The 17,358-nt window shown below is 38.0% G+C and overlaps 2 protein-coding genes, 1 long non-coding RNA gene and 7 other non-coding genes across 10 annotated transcripts; 9 read left to right on the forward strand and 1 right to left on the reverse strand.

Annotated features, from left to right (window-relative positions):
• Positions 1-280: 280 nt before the first annotated feature.
• Positions 281-3,371, forward strand: rpl4 (ribosomal protein L4). The gene is made up of 10 exons (XM_060877948.1): positions 281-430; positions 956-1,127; positions 1,211-1,317; positions 1,536-1,674; positions 1,944-2,068; positions 2,157-2,286; positions 2,464-2,620; positions 2,829-2,912; positions 3,018-3,138; positions 3,213-3,371. Exons 1-10 carry the CDS (start codon positions 428-430, stop codon positions 3,306-3,308), a joined length of 1,134 nt encoding a protein of 377 aa, XP_060733931.1. The 5' UTR covers positions 281-427; the 3' UTR covers positions 3,309-3,371.
• On the forward strand, positions 784-882 carry LOC132851849 (small nucleolar RNA SNORD16). Its single transcript, XR_009649069.1, has one exon. It is a non-coding gene; the product is annotated as a small nucleolar RNA SNORD16 (small nucleolar RNA).
• LOC132851850 (small nucleolar RNA SNORD16) lies at positions 1,375-1,472 on the forward strand. The gene has a single exon (XR_009649070.1). It is a non-coding gene; the product is annotated as a small nucleolar RNA SNORD16 (small nucleolar RNA).
• LOC132851851 (small nucleolar RNA SNORA35) lies at positions 1,770-1,900 on the forward strand. Its single transcript, XR_009649071.1, has one exon. It is a non-coding gene; the product is annotated as a small nucleolar RNA SNORA35 (small nucleolar RNA).
• On the forward strand, positions 2,323-2,391 carry LOC132851845 (small nucleolar RNA SNORD18). Its single transcript, XR_009649065.1, has one exon. It is a non-coding gene; the product is annotated as a small nucleolar RNA SNORD18 (small nucleolar RNA).
• On the forward strand, positions 2,685-2,755 carry LOC132851848 (small nucleolar RNA SNORD18). The gene has a single exon (XR_009649068.1). It is a non-coding gene; the product is annotated as a small nucleolar RNA SNORD18 (small nucleolar RNA).
• Positions 3,372-4,502: 1,131 nt separating the features above from the next.
• LOC132851652 (uncharacterized) lies at positions 4,503-6,529 on the forward strand. The gene is made up of 6 exons (XR_009649051.1): positions 4,503-4,594; positions 5,046-5,173; positions 5,368-5,528; positions 5,618-5,741; positions 5,942-5,993; positions 6,175-6,529. It is a non-coding gene; the product is annotated as an uncharacterized LOC132851652 (long non-coding RNA).
• On the forward strand, positions 5,226-5,295 carry LOC132851846 (small nucleolar RNA SNORD18). Its single transcript, XR_009649066.1, has one exon. It is a non-coding gene; the product is annotated as a small nucleolar RNA SNORD18 (small nucleolar RNA).
• On the forward strand, positions 5,796-5,865 carry LOC132851847 (small nucleolar RNA SNORD18). Its single transcript, XR_009649067.1, has one exon. It is a non-coding gene; the product is annotated as a small nucleolar RNA SNORD18 (small nucleolar RNA).
• A 1,667-nt stretch (positions 6,530-8,196) lies between the features above and the next one.
• map2k1 (mitogen-activated protein kinase kinase 1) lies at positions 8,197-16,901 on the reverse strand. The gene is made up of 11 exons (XM_060877949.1): positions 16,563-16,901; positions 11,554-11,764; positions 11,055-11,201; positions 10,763-10,840; positions 10,404-10,455; positions 10,191-10,315; positions 9,459-9,669; positions 9,268-9,332; positions 9,094-9,152; positions 8,885-8,930; positions 8,197-8,712 (listed from the first exon to the last, which is right to left on the reverse strand). The coding sequence occupies exons 1-11, from the start codon at positions 16,643-16,645 to the stop codon at positions 8,599-8,601; spliced, it is 1,191 nt and encodes a 396-aa protein (XP_060733932.1). The 5' UTR covers positions 16,646-16,901; the 3' UTR covers positions 8,197-8,598.
• Between the last annotated feature and the right edge of the window lie 457 nt (positions 16,902-17,358).

The following is a 17,358-nucleotide window of genomic DNA, read 5'->3' on the forward strand; positions in this document are numbered from 1 at the left end:
ATAATAATAAACGTACTCGTAAACGTCTTTAAAACGTAGGTTAGACGCTTTGATCTTACTAAAAAAAAAGAAAAAGAAAAATAAATAAATAAGGAGCCTATTAAAAAGTAGTTCCGCAATCTGCCTTTTTTCATCCGCCAGTCGTACCGAAGAGAAAATAGTCCCTTATATTTATTGATTTTAATGATTTTTAAAACAAAATGCACAGGTTTAGTCATTATAGATCGTATTTTTTATCATTTTAATAGCACTTTGTATATATGATAACGGACAAAAATAGAAAAAGAGTGACGTGTGAGTCGACAGGCGGAAGTGATGCTGGCGGATGTATATGTCGTTATGAGGGAGTTGTACGAGCTTCCTTTTCTTCCGTGGCCGCCATTGAGTTAGGAGCGTGGTTCCTGGCGAGCCGTGAATTCTTTTAAATATGGTAAGAATAGTGGTTTGTTCTTGTGTTTCGGTAAGCGTTGTTTTGCGATATTGTTATATTACGAACATTTCTCGTGATGTGTAATATATCGCGCGGTTTGAGAGACGTCCGAGTTGGTTTATAAGAAGCCGAAAGGGACGCGGCGGCCATTTTGTACACGGCTTAAGATGCACGTGTGATGACTAGCAAGCGGCCCAGATAACACGTGGAGAGTTTAGTGAGGAGTTTAAACTGTAACTCTACTGATCTGGTTGTGACCTTTTAGGGTGTGATCCATCTGGTTGAGTTTGTTGACTCGGCTTTTAACTTTTAACTCGTGTAGCTAACCGGCTACAGCACTTAGCACTTCATCTTGCCATGATGGTGTAATTTGCGTCTGACTCTGTGATCAGTGACAGTTGCCTGCTGTCTAATGCTGACGCAGTGGATTGACGAGGTTTTAAGTCTGAGCAAGAGGGAAATGAGCAGAGGAATCTGGAGCTGTGACATGAAATCAGTGTATAATTTCAGTGTGATGTTTTACAGGCTTGTGCCCGACCGCTGATCTCCATCTACTCCGATAAGGGGGAGCCTTCAGGCAAGAACGTGATGATGCCTGCTGTGTTCACTGCTCCCATCCGCCCAGATGTGGTCAACTTTGTGCACACCAACATGCGCAAAAACAACCGCCAGCCCTACGCTGTCAGTGAACTTGCTGGTGAGTTTTCATCTTAACTGCTGCAGCTCGTTTTCTTGTGATATCTGTGGTGTTGATGTGTAACCCTTTGTTTTCCTTTTCAGGTCACCAAACCAGTGCTGAGTCCTGGGGTACCGGCAGAGCTGTGGCACGTATCCCAAGGGTCCGTGGTGGTGGCACCCACCGCTCTGGCCAGGGAGCCTTTGGAAACGTATCCTTGCGTTCCATAGTGTGATGTTTTTCAATGCTTGGGACCGATGCACATGCTTGCTGTGATGGTGTAATTTGCGTCTTACTCTGCGCATAGCGACAGTTGCCTGCTGTCACATGCTTGTGCAAAAGGTTGACGAAATCTTAATCTGAGCTTCTCCACAAAGACTGTTTAGTGTTATTCTTGTGTGCAGTGTGTTTGCCTTGACAATAGTTCAGATGTGTCGTGGTGGACGTATGTTTGCCCCCACAAAGACCTGGCGCCGTTGGCACCGCAGGATCAACGTCACCCAGAAGCGTTATGCTATCTGCTCTGCTCTGGCTGGTTCTGCCCTCCCTGCTCTTGTCATGGCTAAAGGTAATTGGTGTAAAGTATAGTTTTGTAGGATGTACAGATTAATAGCCTAAGATTTTAAGTTTTTACTCCAGCTATTTTTTTCCACCAGTGTGTAAGTGCACTGTTTTAATAGGGAGGATGTCTGCATTACATGCATGCCTCCACCTTTACAGTGCTAGATGAGCCTCAGTTTGCAGAAGGGCTGTGTGAAATATTGACACCTCCCTTTCGAAGGCTGAGAACACCCGTCAAACTGAATTTGTTAATTGTAACCTCTCATTGCTGTTTAGGTCACCGCATTGAGGAGATTCCTGAGGTGCCACTTGTTGTTGATGACAAAGTTGAGGGATATAAGAAGACCAAGGAGGCTGTGCTTCTGTTGAAGAAACTTAAGGCCTGGAATGACATTAAGAAGGTGATGCTAATGTTTTTTTTTTCTGGCTACTGTCCTTTTGACCTGGGAGTCAGCAGCCAGTTTCATCGTTTTTGCTTCTACTCAACAGGTTTACGCCTCTCAGCGCATGCGTGCTGGCAAGGGTAAAATGAGAAATCGCAGACGTATCCAGCGCAAAGGGCCATGCATCATCTACAACGCGGACAACGGTGTCACAAAAGCTTTCAGAAACATCCCAGGTTTGTTTTGGTATCCTGTCAGTCACTGTTTGTTTCCAGCTGTGATGAGTTCCACTTCTGGTCCGTGTTTATGAATCCTGTGATTTTTTTGGAAGAGCTGAGTTAGCTGGATTGAGCAAGTTTCTGCTACTTTAACAAAATTTGTCGGGACTTAAAACTGTATATATTTACCTTCAGGTATTACACTACAGCGTGTGACTAAACTGAATCTCTTGAAACTCGCTCCTGGTGGTCACATTGGTCGTTTCTGCATCTGGACTGAGGCTGCCTTCCGCAAGCTTGATGACCTTTATGGTACTTGGCGTAAACCTTCCTCCCTCAAGGTGGACTACAGGTATTTTTTATTTATTTTTATTTTTTTTTAATGTTTTTAAATCAAACCTTTTTAGAATTGTAAACCGCTATGATGAGCTTCTACTTCTGGTCCGTGTTTATGAAAACTATGATTTTTTTCTGAAGTTCTGAGACTGTTTAAAGAAAAGCTGCTTTAAAAAATAAAAAACAAAGCTACCTGTCAAATCATTCTTGTTTTTGTTTTTAAGCTTGCCAATGCACAAAATGACCAACACAGATCTGAAAAGACTCCTGCAGAGTGAGGAAATCCAGAGAGCACTTCGTGCCCCCAAGTATGTCCTGTACTCTCTTGCACTTAGTGACAATGCTTATCATTTAAGAGTTCAATTGCTTCTGTTTTAAGGTCTGTGTATCTAACACGTACATGCAATTTGTAGCAAAAAGGTTCAGCGTAGAGTTCTCAAGAAGAACCCACTGAAGAATCTCAGAATAATGATGAAGCTGAATCCTTATGCCAAGACAGCACGCCGTCATGCCATCCTGAAGCACAAGCCTGAGGTGTGTATTTCTGAAATGCATCTATTTGTGCATTTTAAGGTAAAGCTAAGCTAACCGTTCCTTCCACTTTGCAGATTAAGGCTAAATTGCTGAAGCCCAAGGTAAAGAGGGTGAGGAAGAAGGTCAAGAAGGTCAAGAATCCAACTGCACCTGCTCCCAAAACAGAGTAAAGCTGTGCGTGTTTGCTGCAACTCATGAGTTGTTCCAACAATAAATAATGTCCTGAAAAGCAAGAGTTGTCTCGTGTCTGTTGTCTAAAGTAACTTTACTGGGATTGGGTGATGTAATACCATGATAAATTGTTTTTTCAGTTTGAGGGCTTCATTGCCACTCATTGGTACAAATACAGATTAAAAATGAGTTTGGTTCTAGTTTGAAACCCCCTTCAAATGTGGTTCCAATTTGTGACCCCAAATTAATTACCAGAATTGTTTTTTTAGTGGTTTAATCATTAATTAATTTCATATGTTAAAGCTTGATTAAACACTGGTTTTATGAAATGAAGTCAATGTAAAAATGCAAACTCCAAACTCATTTGCTGACACAAGATCTAAAAGTGAAGTCAATGATCATATTTAATAAATAAGTCACTTGTACTGTTTTGGTGTAACATCCAAGGTGTCTGCAAATTATATACTATTACAGGAACATGATTTTCAACACTTGTCTGGTTTGTTTATAATTGTTGGTTTTTATCTATATGAAATGTGATCAAAGTGTTTTAATAAATTATTGGATGTTCATTAAAGATCTTGGTCAAGAAAGAAAGAGGTTATTTGATACTGGTTTTAATCACAGTTATGCTATTAGCTGTATGGTTAAAGTCTTATAACCTCAACTCAAACAATTAATCTAAGTTTTGAAGTTCAGGAGCTCTGTTACATGAACCAACTCTAAATAATCAGTATATTACTGAACTTTCAATGTAATTAAAATTCATATTTTATGTGTCTCACACATTAAACACACAGAGTAAATACAAATAAAAAATATTAAATGTGCAATAAGAGATAAAGAGAAAACTAATTGTAGATGTATGAATATAAATATAAAATACAATAATAAAAATAAATCTGGACAGTTCTAAATGAATGTGCTGGAATAAGGATGTAAATAATTTATGAGTTCTATAACATTTAGCTCTATGGCATTTACATGATCATGTGCAAAGTAAAGGACTGGGATGATATCAAGTCTAATGTATAAACAGTATTGAATGAATCTTCTCGGGTGTCATTTCTTTCTTTATTTGGTTATACATTTAATTAAACGTGTCCTTGCGTGAAAAACGTCTCTCACGGAGCTCCCTCCACGTGTTAACTGAGCGGATATGACGACATCTTCCGTATATAACCTCCGATGAGGGCGTTTGTCGTCCTTTCTATCTGTGCTTTGTGTGGTGTGGGGTTGTGTGTTCTGGTCTGTGTCTGGAGAACAACACCAACAAAAAGATATGGTAAGCTAGTATTTATTATTTTAAGTAATTTCCACATTTGTGTGTGATATAAATAACAAAGTTCTTTTTCTAAATTACATTTTAAATAATCGCTCAAGCAATTATTGAGTGTGAACCGCGCATGCGCGGTGTTTAATACAATAAACTAAAATATTTTAATAGCTAGGTTTTCACAGCAAAGTTTATTTATGTAGATTGTATTTGCGTTAAGAGTATCGCACATGCATGGCAAATAAAAAGGTTATAATTACTTGTTTATAGGGTCTTTATTCTCTGTGCACGTGGCTGGGTACAGAGCTTAACCTCTGTTCCTAAGGTCATAATATTCCCCCCCCCCCCCCCCCCAAAAAAAATCTCTTTCCAATTGACATAGTGCAAATGAGGCTGAAGTTGCTAATGCTAAAATTAAACTTCTGTGGCTTTATATAACTGCATGTTTTTCCCCCTATAGGCATTGACTGAACTGAATGTACTGAAATTTGCCCCCGGTGGTCACACTGGTCGGTTCTACATCTGGAGTATGGCTGCCTTCTGCTTACTGGGAACCTGGAGTAAACCTTCCTCCATAGAGGAAATTGAGTAAGATCCTTCCCCCAGAACCTAATAATTCAGATCCGTGTGATTTCCCAAACTGCAATGATGAGCTTATACTTCTGGTCCGTGTTTATGAATGCCATGATTTTTGCTGAAGTTCTGAGTCTGTGGAATGCAAAGTAATCTTTTCCTTTTTTTCTTACTTGATTTTAAATCTCTTCCTTTTTTTTCTTCCAAAGATGGTCAACACATGTTCCATGAGTCCTGCACTGAAGACTCTCGGTATAATGAAGTGTAATACTTGCGCCTAGACTGCATATGGCCATGTGATCTTGAAGCAACTTTTTTGTGCCGCATAATGATTCCACTATCTACATGAAGAGCAATGCTGCTATGGATTGTAAGGATTTTGTGTGCAGAGTCATGAAGATGGTGGTTTAATGTTGTGTAGCTGAACTACTTTACTTAATGATATTAATCTTTTTGCAGGTGACTGGTCGTGCTGCTATATGCTGATAAGATCTGAGTATTGATGGTGTAATCCTGACTTGTATGGGTGGCATCTTTTGTAAGCCTACAAATTTCAAGCTGGTCTACTAGGTATTTTGTACATGTAAGTCATGTTTGTTGTGTTTAATAAATAGCATTGACTTTGTGCCTTCCTAAACTACAATGATGAGCTTCCACTTCTGGTCCGTGTTTATGAATGCTGTGATTTCTAACGAAGTTCTGAGTCTGCTTCACAAATTGAATTTGTTTAGTCACTATAGCTGACACGAACTGATTAGTGCTTGTTCTGTCTAACAAACACAGCAGCGCTTGGTGGATTTGGACGTGATCTTGAGGTGTGAGAAGTTGTATTCAGGTGAGGCAAATGCAACATATGTTAACTGTTCTTACAGTCTAGTTTGAGAACTAATCCCAGAATGCAATCCTATAAGTAGTATTTGTAAGCAAGAATGTCCAGAATAATTAACATTCAATACTGGGGCAGGATTTTGAATTTATTCCAGGGTGTTAATGTTAATTAACTGTTTCACTTGCAGTTTGGGGAGTTTGAAGAGGACACTGAAGGGGGTGGAAACCAGAGGAACATTTAATTCCAACAACCCTATATGTATGCCTCTGCTTTCAAAGTATTGGCATACGGTTTCTTCATTGTTGGAATGAGAACTTATGAAACACCCTAGATGTTTACATTAGTAGTTACATTAAGATTTGTCCAGACTACTTTATACATTAAATGTATTAGAAAGTGCAAAGACTGCAGGTCAAGAGTAAGATGAAGTACAGAAGAACTTTATACCAAGATGTCCACCAGTTCCTGCAATTTGAACAGCTTTGCTCACATGCTGCAGTTTCTACTCTTTCAAACAATAAATATTAGCAAATATGCTTACATCAGTGTGTCTTTTTGTTGGGTGTATTTTTAAATGTCATTTGATGGGGGAAAATGATTCATGTGTACTGTTGCTGGATCTCCAACTGGATTCATGTGTACTGTTGCTGGATCTCCAACTGAAGGTCCCAACAAGAAGCTTTTATCATTTTTGAAGCTTAAAATAAATGTAATGCTTGGAACTAGTGATTGAATGTTTAGTTCAGTGCCCAATGAATTTGTTAAAGGATTCTTCCTAATTGAAGTGCACTTAAGTAAAATGATTAGTGGAATGCATCTTCAAACAGTCTGCATTTATTGCAGTTGCAGAAATTTCCACAACTGACAAACTGGTTCTAGACAAACTTTAAAGAAATTCAGAAGTTTGAACAAAATATTACACAGAAGAAGAAAAACATGTTTCATAATCAAGTACATTTAAGTTATTTAATATGTAAACCTGGAATAAGCATAAAGCAACCATTAGTCCTTTATGGGTGAAATGAAATCGTAAAGCATTAATGCTGTTGACATTTGTTATAAATATTTTTAAAGCAGTTTAAACTTTTTTTTTTTAAATATTTATTTATTTATTTATATATAAATGCCCAGAGTTTCCCAAAATCCACTACAGCACTGACCAGAACAAAGTGCTTAGTGAAGATGAATGCTTTTTCGTTGAGCCATGGATCTTGATAATCAAGGATCCATTAATGAATGCTAAATTGCATGTTTAGTTGATCAAATAAGCTGTTTCAACTGTAGACTCAATGAAAATCTGTACAGATCTTATATCCACTATAAACTGGAAGAAGTTGAACATGAGTGAGATTTTAATAAGCTGAATAACAGCAGCCAGTGAAAATATACCAGGACACCCAAGAGCTGTTCAAGTTCATGAACTGATTAATTAGCTGACTTGGCTAGACATGTTTGGTAGCAACAAAGTTCCAGTTATCACATATCTAATTTGTAGCATGCGCAGTGAATTTTGCGAATAATTAAGCTCGTTCATAATATGCCTCAAATTAGTTTTGATTTTAAAAATGTACAATTATCTTTGATCACATTTAATCCAAGTACCATTCTATATAAACCCATTATAATAACCTTTTCAGATAGAGTTTAACATTTTGGTTTTGATCTTAAGAGTCTCCAAGGTAAAGTGCCAGGTCTTGAGGATAACTGACCAGAACATTGGTTCTTTCAGCAAGGCTTTTAAGACGAAGTCTGAATAGTACATAGTTACAGTTTTATTTTAGAACCCGGTTTTAAAAAGTCTGGCTGTTAGAAAAATTGGCCACGACTATTTGTTTAATCAGATAGTAATTTTTTTTTCCATATGTTTTTTTCCCATCAAGCAAAAATTTAACTAGAAACAATAACATTAATACTACTACAACTAATAATAATAATAATAATAATAATAATAATAATAATAAAGTTATTTGACATTGTGATTTTTTACTGACCCATTTAAACAAATTATTCATTTGCCAATATGTTTAACTGCAGTAATGAATCAAAGCTAACTTAAGTGTCATTTTAACCTACTGTGTGAAAGAGGCCATATTTTTGCACTAAAAATAATTAAAAATGACTTGGGGAAACACTAGTAATTCTAATACCCTGGGACAATACTTTAGCTGTTATGCAATATAAAAATATTCTCAAATGAAGACATCACAAATCACACTCAAATGGCGATTTATATGCCTAATAAACAATATTAATTATAATTAATTAATAAACAATTAACATTTAAATAAAAGGGTATATTTGTTTATACTGTTAAATATTCTCAGTTATGATCTAACCTGCAGTTCAGCAAGATCATTCGGGAATGACATTACTTTTGAGGGAAACATTCTGAGTATCTGATGTTTGAGACCACATTCAGTATTTTGTTTAGTTTTGTTTTTCAAGTAACCCTTGCCATCAAATCCAGATTGGGGGTCTTGATATGATTCATTAACCTCGGTTCAATATTTATAACATCACAATAAAAAGTTACAATAGGCTGAAGTACTGAAGTAAATCAGCCCAAATCAAAAACACTGCTCCGTGTGCGATTAGGTAAAGTAATTTTCTTTTATATCCCCACACTGTGAGTTGGGGTCCCGGGCTGATTTAAGCCTATGGTGCTGCAGAGCCACCCAGCAAAGTCCACTTCTTCTGCTTCTGACGTCTTAATGAAGGAATGAACCTATCGAGAGGTCAGAGATTAGTGTCAAATTAAAAGAACTAAATAAAGTCATTCTAAATTAAGCGTTATGCTTGCCATACACAGACCATTTTTTCAAAAGCTGTTAAGTTGTTCATTTTTACCTTTTTTTTTTTTTTGGGAAGATCGTAAATGATATTGTAGATGTTCTTACCATCAATTGTTTCAGATCTGCCCTCTCCGCTGGGTTTTTTATTAAACTGGGGGGAAAAGGTTCATCAGTTATTTAGCTGTCATGTTCAATTCATATTTCAGCCACTAGAGGGCATAGTAAGTATTAGGAACTTAAATAGCTCTTGAAATACCACGTTGCACTCCAACACCAATACAGGCCTTTAATTCCAAACCACAGTTGCCCCTTACCATTTGTTAACGAAATCTTGAAATTCCGTGCCAAAGATGCTTGGCAGCTTGGGTGGTGGCTGAAAATAGATATTGTCAGTTATGTGCAATGAAGCCAACCAATCAATCCACATCTTAATTTGTTTAGTGCCAAACTTTGGCCTAGTTATATAGCTGAGAGTTCTGAGTATATACCTCATTGACAATGTAGTCAAGCAGCTCAAAGATGGCCATTGGAGGTCTGCTGTCAGGTCCATGGGCTGCAGAACAAGAAGACCATACAATTTTCTTAGATTTGGAACAAATCAAAAATAAAGTGAAAAATCACCTGCAAAATACACCTGGAGTAACATTATTATTCATGAAGAGTTCACTTGAACACTCACAGCTGCTGGGCCGTCCAGGGGGCCTGGGTCTGGGGGATGCTTCACCACTGGATGAGGGGTCACCCTCCATTGGAAGGCCAAAAATTTGCTCCAGCTCCTTAGCATCAGGTGGTGGGATGGGGAAGCGACCAATGGCCATCTCTACCAGTGAAAGCCCCATGCTCCAGATATCAGACTGAACTGAGTAGTGTGTGCCCTGCAAACGTTCTGGCTAGAGAGAGACAGCAGGAAGGGAGTAACTAAGCAAAAACATCATATGACGCACTACTTAAACATCCAGATAAGCCTTGACACAGAGAAATTTCCCCCAAATGCAGTAAGTGCAGTTATTCACTGTGACACTAACATTTTTCCTATTCATTTACATTTTTGGATTTTCTTCATAGTTTCCATTTCCCTATTGGAGTATGACAGGAAAACCTTTTTTTTGTTTTGAAAGATAATACAGAGTAGGACTTATTTTCAGTCACAATCATTTATATATATATATATATATATATATATATATATATATATATATATATATATATATATATATATATAATTTCATGATATAATTTCAAATATTTTATGGAGCAATTTAAAAAAAATTTACCAACTTTTTCTGAAAAAATGTAATTGTAAATAAATAACAGTTACAAAAGGGGGTTTGAAAAAGAGGTATGAAAATAGTGCAGGTTACTTCCTATGTCTGACAATGTTTGGGAAGAAAGACATAAGAGAAGAACTCACAGACATGTAGGACCTTGTGCCCACAAATGAGTTGGCCATGGAGTCGATAAGCTGCCCACTCACACCAAAGTCACACAGCTTGATCTCTCCTCGTGAGTTCACCAGGATGTTGGAAGGCTTCACATCTGCAATAAAAGAACTGGGACTTGTATTATGGTGAACTGGTCCTGATCGAATGGATAGATGTCAGTAAGCGTGAGTGAGTTTGTTCACCTCTGTGCATGATCTTGTGCTTCTCTCTCAGATAAGACAACCCTTTTATCACCTAAGTAATGTAGGATTAGACACATCAAAGATATGCAGAGTCATACTAAGGGCGAGGGGTGGGGGTTTCTATACACATCAACACAAATAAAGTCTGATGGATGGTCTTGCTTAGCCCTCTACACTGAATATTTGGTATCGGATGATGGTGGATCTGGGAACATGAGACTGTAGTATACCCCGGAGTCCACCACAAGGCAGGAGTGACACTTTTTTGTTTGCATCAATAGCCTTGGAAATGAAGTTGATTCAGGTGGATTAAATTGAAATGTGTCTATGATCATAAGGGCAGAAAGGGAGGTACGAACCGCAATGCTAACTTTGCCCAGTATTTGCTCTGGAATCTTGCCTGCTTTCTTCAGAGATTGGTCCAGGGAACCACCGTCCTGCATAACAAGTGTTTATTAGTAATAAAAATGTTGAACTGAGATTGATTGCATAAATGATATAGTATAACGCCAATATTTAAACTGTGGAAAAATATATACACTTGTCAATAATAGAATAAGTGCAAAAGCAGAATATAATTGTAAAAAGTAATTTATTTAACTAGATTCTGTTATTTTATATGACATGTGTGTAACCATAAAGTAGTTGTACCATGTGCTCCATACAGATGCTGATCTCTCCGTCACTGTAGAAGGCCCCGTAAAATCCTACAATGTATGGGGAATTACACTCATGCAGCACCTGCAGCTCTCGGATGATCTGGTTCCTGATGGCTGGCTTGATTTCTAGGTGGATCAGCTGAGCGAACACAAAGGAGAGATGACTGATAAGAACTACATTTTTGTGCAGCACTGACTACATACTATGATTTAGTCAGTGCTTATTGTTCTAATCTGCAATTAGTTAGTGATACTATTTGCGCTGACAAGTGGAAATAAAAAAAAGACTATGCTTTTCATAAGTATAGGAGAAAGCAAACGTATAACCTTGTCTAGCAACTTCTACATAGAACTGCAACAGATATTTCTACGCAAGGATGATAAATGGACTGTACAAGTAAGACAGGTAGCAAAAAAAACAAGATAGGTTTCATTATTCCTAAAATATGCATGTGATCATATCTGCTGTTAGTGTTAAACACTGCACATACCTTCCTGGCCATGATGAGTCCAGAGGGTCTGTGAGAGACCTTGAAGACCACGCCACCATTGCCTGCTCCCAACTCGCAAATCTTCTCAAAATCGTCATCCTTCAGCTCTCCTACCTTCTGCTTCTGCGTGAGAAAGGCCTCCAGACGCTTTCGTTGTTGCTCATCCAGCTCAAGCTCTTCCAGCTTTTTTTGCAGGGCCTCCAGGTTTGTCCTACACACATGCACACATAATTACAATAACAGAAAATAAAAGAAGCTAAAGGAAAAAATATACTGTTTTAAACCTGTAAGTGGGTGGAGCAAAAGAATGATCTTCCAAATTCTGTCCATGGAATTTGTATTGAGTTTATATATATTGCATTATATTTCTTGATTATGACATAATTTGATGTGTCTGTAGACACAATGAAAATTTCTCCACTTGGGATCACTAGAAGCAAACATGAAAAACATTTCCGGGATACATTCCTATTGTTCAGCCAAGACAAAGACCTACAAAGATAACTGAATGGGCCATTATGGCTGAAGTGTGTGTGTATGTGTGCGTGTGTGTGTGTGTGTGTGTGTTTGTTTCTAAAGGCAGTTCTTACCTAGAACTCTGCTAAAGGAAGCTGAGTGTTCCTCTAAGCATATCTGCTTCTCCTTTGGAGCTGTTGTCATGGTAATGTATTTCCTTAGCTTTCCATTTGTGGAATGAACTTCCCTGACCTTCTATTCTCCATATCTTCATCCACTGCTCTCACACCAAGTTCTTCTTTTCTCCTACCACAGAGCTTCTGCATTTCACTATTCTAATAATCAGCCATATTAACGCAAATCTCCACTTCAAAGACTGGTCAAATGCTTGAGCCAAAAATTTCTAAATAGATAAATTCTTTATAAATCCTTTAAGCTTTGTTTTGTGCTTTTGGATGATTTCTTCAGACAACAGACTATTTCCGCTTTGATCAAAATGAACAAAATACAAGAAAAAACAACAAAGATTAAACTCTATTGACTGGTATCAGGTTAATGACTAAATGGTGTTTAAAAGGTTTATTTTGTTGTAACAAAAAATTGCACATTGTGAAAGGAAAAACATGTTTTGGATAAAATCCATTTCTGGAGCGTACTTCAGATGAAAAATATGCTACTGCACTTCTGAGCTAGTCACAGCAACACAAGAGATGCTCTTACACATAAATTTACATTGAATCTCACTAATCAGCTGCACACAGATTTTTGTTGTCTCCACCACTTTGTAATTAGGATGAACATGGTGCAGCTATTGGAGAGGTTTTAAAAGCGAATAACACTTAATCAGGCCAAAACACTGGTTCGCACTACCTCATCCACACCCGTAGGAAGAAGAGGGTTAAATGTCCTCTTTTTCTCCAACAAGGGCGGCATAACCATGGTTACGAGGCTGCTGCGAGGGTGTGCGTGGGTAGAGTGGGTGGACTATGAAGTGGAGACGATGATGGAAAATGGCTCTGAGACACTAAAGTAGAGAGAACACTCCATATCTTACGTAGGAGGTGCAACAGCGATTTGAATCCCACGTCCAACTGCTCACTTCAGCAAGACTTCAGCTCACGGTTTACGTTCGTGATGCACGAATGCTTCTGTCGTCTCATGCATCAAAAACACAAGGTCTAATGCTATGGTTTAACAGATCATTGTTTAACGGTTTATCAGGAAAACAAAAGCAAATGATCGTACACTCGAACATGTGTTCAAGCAGGATGTTGACTGATACGACGCTGAATGATGATAGCTAGTCCTAAACCACAAACGTGTACACATTTTACCCAGGGCCAGCACTGATATAATGCCCATGATTAATAATTAACCATGCTCTTTCAGTTACTTGCCTGCTTATCTGTGTGTGGTCTGGCTAGTGGTGGAGAAGAATGTGTGTCATTAATGCAAAGATTTACTGTGACTACGATCAAGCATGTTTTCTTATTAATCTTTTATGACTCATTTTCATTAATGACTCATTGCATTTTCTGTTTTGATGTCTTGAAAAGTGCAAAGCTTGCAACATATGGAGGGTTTTATATGTCACAAATCAAAATTAGCTTCAGGAAATGGCTGCTGCAAATGGCTGCTGCATATAGACGCTATTTATTATTATTTTTACTATAGCACATGTTTCCCTGATGACCTCATGCGGGCCTTAAAACAAATCTATTACTTTTATTTAATGTTGCTGAAGTGGTTGTTGTTTATGAGTTTTATGAGTCAGAGTGTCTCTAGTTTTGAGTCCTAATGCATTTTTAATCATAAATGACTCACTGTGTGCAAGAATGATATATTTCCTTGCTTAGAGGTTTCTGTTTTATATCTCTAGAGATTTGATGGGGATTCCAATTTACGGTTCATTTACGGTTCAACTTTGTCACAAAGTTATTTTCCTTTCAGAAGGATTTAAAGGGTTTACACCTTAATTTTAGAATACAATGAATCTACAATTTATTTAAAATTTTTAATGACAGCAAATCAGCTTTTAATGGTAACATCATAATTATGTAGTGTTTTATAAATGCAACTGAGAAGACCTGAATGAGAAAAAAAGATGTATGAGATCTGATAGTCTCAGTCAAATCACAAAGCAGTAAATTAATCACTCATATTAGTGCAAGTGTCAGACTGAAACTCAATTCCCATCACTGGGGAAAACTACCGCTGACATTCTCATTTAAAGAGAGTAGCAGCTTCAATCACACAAATGTGTTGTTTATATGCTAATCTTAATGTCAACTAGTCTGTTTATGACTTACTGAATACTTTGCTCCTCTCTCTCTCTCACACACGCGTGTGCACACACACACACACACACACACACACACACAGCTGTGGCATCCAGTTCCCCTTACTCACCATGGAATGAGGCATTCCACAAAGTCCCTCTATGAAACTAACTTCCTAAAGCTTGAATGCCAGCAGCACAGAGATACATTCCAAAGCCTGCATGCCAAAACCTATCCAGGTCTCCGTGACTGAACTTGTTCATTTTCACACATCGCATCGCACTAGCCTTCAATAAATAGCTCATGCTATGCTAATACACAGGAAACTTGGTACTTAAGATTTCCTGACTCATTTCAGAAAAAACAGCATTAGCTGTCATGGAGTTGTTTTTTTTGTTTGTTTGTTTTTTGTTTTTGTTTTCATTTTTTTACTTACTAACTGAAATACCAGAAACACTCATCAAACATTATTATCTCCAATGTTGTTTTCACTGCAGCTTGGGAACCATACAGTATATTGCTCTGGAGCTCTTCTGTACCTTTACTGATTTTCCACTTTAATCATGAAATAAACTGTGATCACAGTCAGACACAGCTCTCCCGCTTGATTCCTGATATCTGATGAAATATTACGGAACATCATCTGTTATGCAACCGCTGTTCACTTAAACCTTCGCAAGGCCTTGTGTAAAGAAGAACGCCTCTGCAGCTCTTCCTGCATCTTTCAATCAGTAATTGAGGCACAAACAGTAAGGCTGAAAGAAAAGTGTCTGAGCCTTCAAGAGTCCGTGATGGCCTCTGTGAAACAAGAGGCAATGACACGCACCACTGACTTTAGGCCACCAGAGCTTTGATTGGCTCATTGCTTAGAAAGAAAGAGAGGAAAAAGACCTGCCAAACTAAATCAGCAGACAGATAGGGCTGTCCTCTTGCATGGCTAGACAATCTTCAAACAAACCACTGCACAAGGTCCTGGCTCTTGCTTGTTTATACAGAAATGACCAAATATATTAAACAAGATGATTGCTGCTGAGTTGCAAATATTCAGCATCTCCATTTCATGAGATTTTGTTTCAAAGCTCCTAGACTTTATGCATCCTATTTACAGACTTTACAGAATGTTAATATCCTTGTGTGTTAGGTTTTGCTTATTTTGTGACATCTGAAAACAAAGCATGCTGGCTCTGAGAGGGCAAGAAACACCAGAAGAGATTATTAGAGAAACAATCCATTTTCTTACTGTATGTGCTGTCTATTCTGAACAAAGGGCTGTGATTGGTTAGCTGGAAAGGCAAACTCACAAAGTGAATTCAGCAAATAACTCTCAAACACTTTTCGGTTAACCATGGTGTTGAGCAAAAGTGTTGGAACATATAGTCTTTGCGCAAATAGCACATTCTGCATACTGTATCTCTTGCCACTGACATCACCGAACAGTTGCATTCATCTTCTGCATCATCTGAAAAAATATAATATGTATCCTATGGTCTGGTGATGGACTTGGCTATCCAGAACCGTCCTCCTTTTTCACCTGAAGTCCTTTGTTTTGCTGGCAATGTGTTTTGTAATTGTCTTACTGCATGATGAAATTCCTCTGGCTAAACTCAATTATTTTTTGCAATGGCTCTTTTCACCAGCTTCAAAATGACTGCCCTCTTTCCCATACACCGCTTTCTGGTCTTGTTGTCATGTTGGTTTACATTCTAAGCTTTACAACCCACCTGGATGTAAATAATAAATATCGGTTTGAATCCAAACCCAGAATTGAACCAGTGACACTAGAACTGTGATGCTTCCCACTGCACCACACTAACCAGTGGGTCAGAATATTCGAACACCTGTTGTATTTAGTAACCTAGGGTTTGTTTTGAACAGATTTGGTCCAGTAATTTTTACTGTCTGTATTTTGACCCACTGTGTTAGTAAGCATAGTACACATGCTTTAGGTTCAACATTATACAGTTTCATGCATATATACCAAACACAAATAGTTAACACAAACATAATAATACCAAACAGTATGATCAGTTCAGTGAGACAAATGTAATACTATTTTCCTAAAGGTTTGTTTTGACGCGTAAACAGTACGGCATAGTACACCAAATATATAGAACTAATATACTATTAATTTTATCATCACTAGTAGAATTCTAACACACTCCTTAGTACTGTAGAAGGCCTGCGCGCTTTTCATACAACTATCCATTATAGTGCTATACTATTTTTTTACCAGTACTGTAGGGTTTGGGTTTGAGGTGTAACCAGACTACTCACTCTGTGGCACCGGTTCCGTTAACGGCATTCCCATCTGGAATCGGGTTGAGCTGGATCGGTTCTGGCTTCCTCCGTTTTTGCATGATGATCCTGAGTGATTAGTTGTTCCGTATTCGGTAAATCAATGGAGAAGAGCAACACTAACGCGCTGCCGAGGGAGCGCAATCTGATAAGGCATAGACTATGCAGCTTAGAACACACCCACCTAGAGGTTTTTTAATATATATAGAATTATATATATATATAAATATATATATAAATAATGGCACAATAGCAACGCCAAACGGAGGGTGAAAGCAGAGATGACAGAGCCACAAATAACGACCTCACCAACGGGTGGATATTACCGCGGATGTATTAAGGCTCGGTGCGTCACGAAAATATTTACATCTGTCTTCCGAACAGCGTGGCTGAAGCGTGGGCAACTGCGCCACCTTCTGGAACACACGCGCTACTGTACCTTCAGACTGGGAGCTGCTTCATGCTGGAAAAGGGATGACCTTCCTCCTGATTAGTGCTTACAAATCACTTAGGTTTGGGAGATTAAAACGAATGATGGTGGCAATAATAAGGTCATAATGAGTTGGGGTTTTTCAGTTTTACACGTGCCATAGTAAACGTGGCAGAACCAGATTAAAATGATTTAGTTCATTTAGTTAACTTAACTCTACACTTAACTCTATTTTGCATTATTATGCAGTTTTACTTACCATTTGAAGTTTTTACAGATATACATTTTCAACTGTAAATAAACATTTTTTAGCAGAAATGGGTAACCCAAAAGTTACCCATTTGA

This window comes from Tachysurus vachellii, chromosome 9, assembly GCF_030014155.1.
Source record: "Tachysurus vachellii isolate PV-2020 chromosome 9, HZAU_Pvac_v1, whole genome shotgun sequence".
Classification (NCBI taxonomy): Eukaryota; Metazoa; Chordata; class Actinopteri; order Siluriformes; family Bagridae; genus Tachysurus; species Tachysurus vachellii.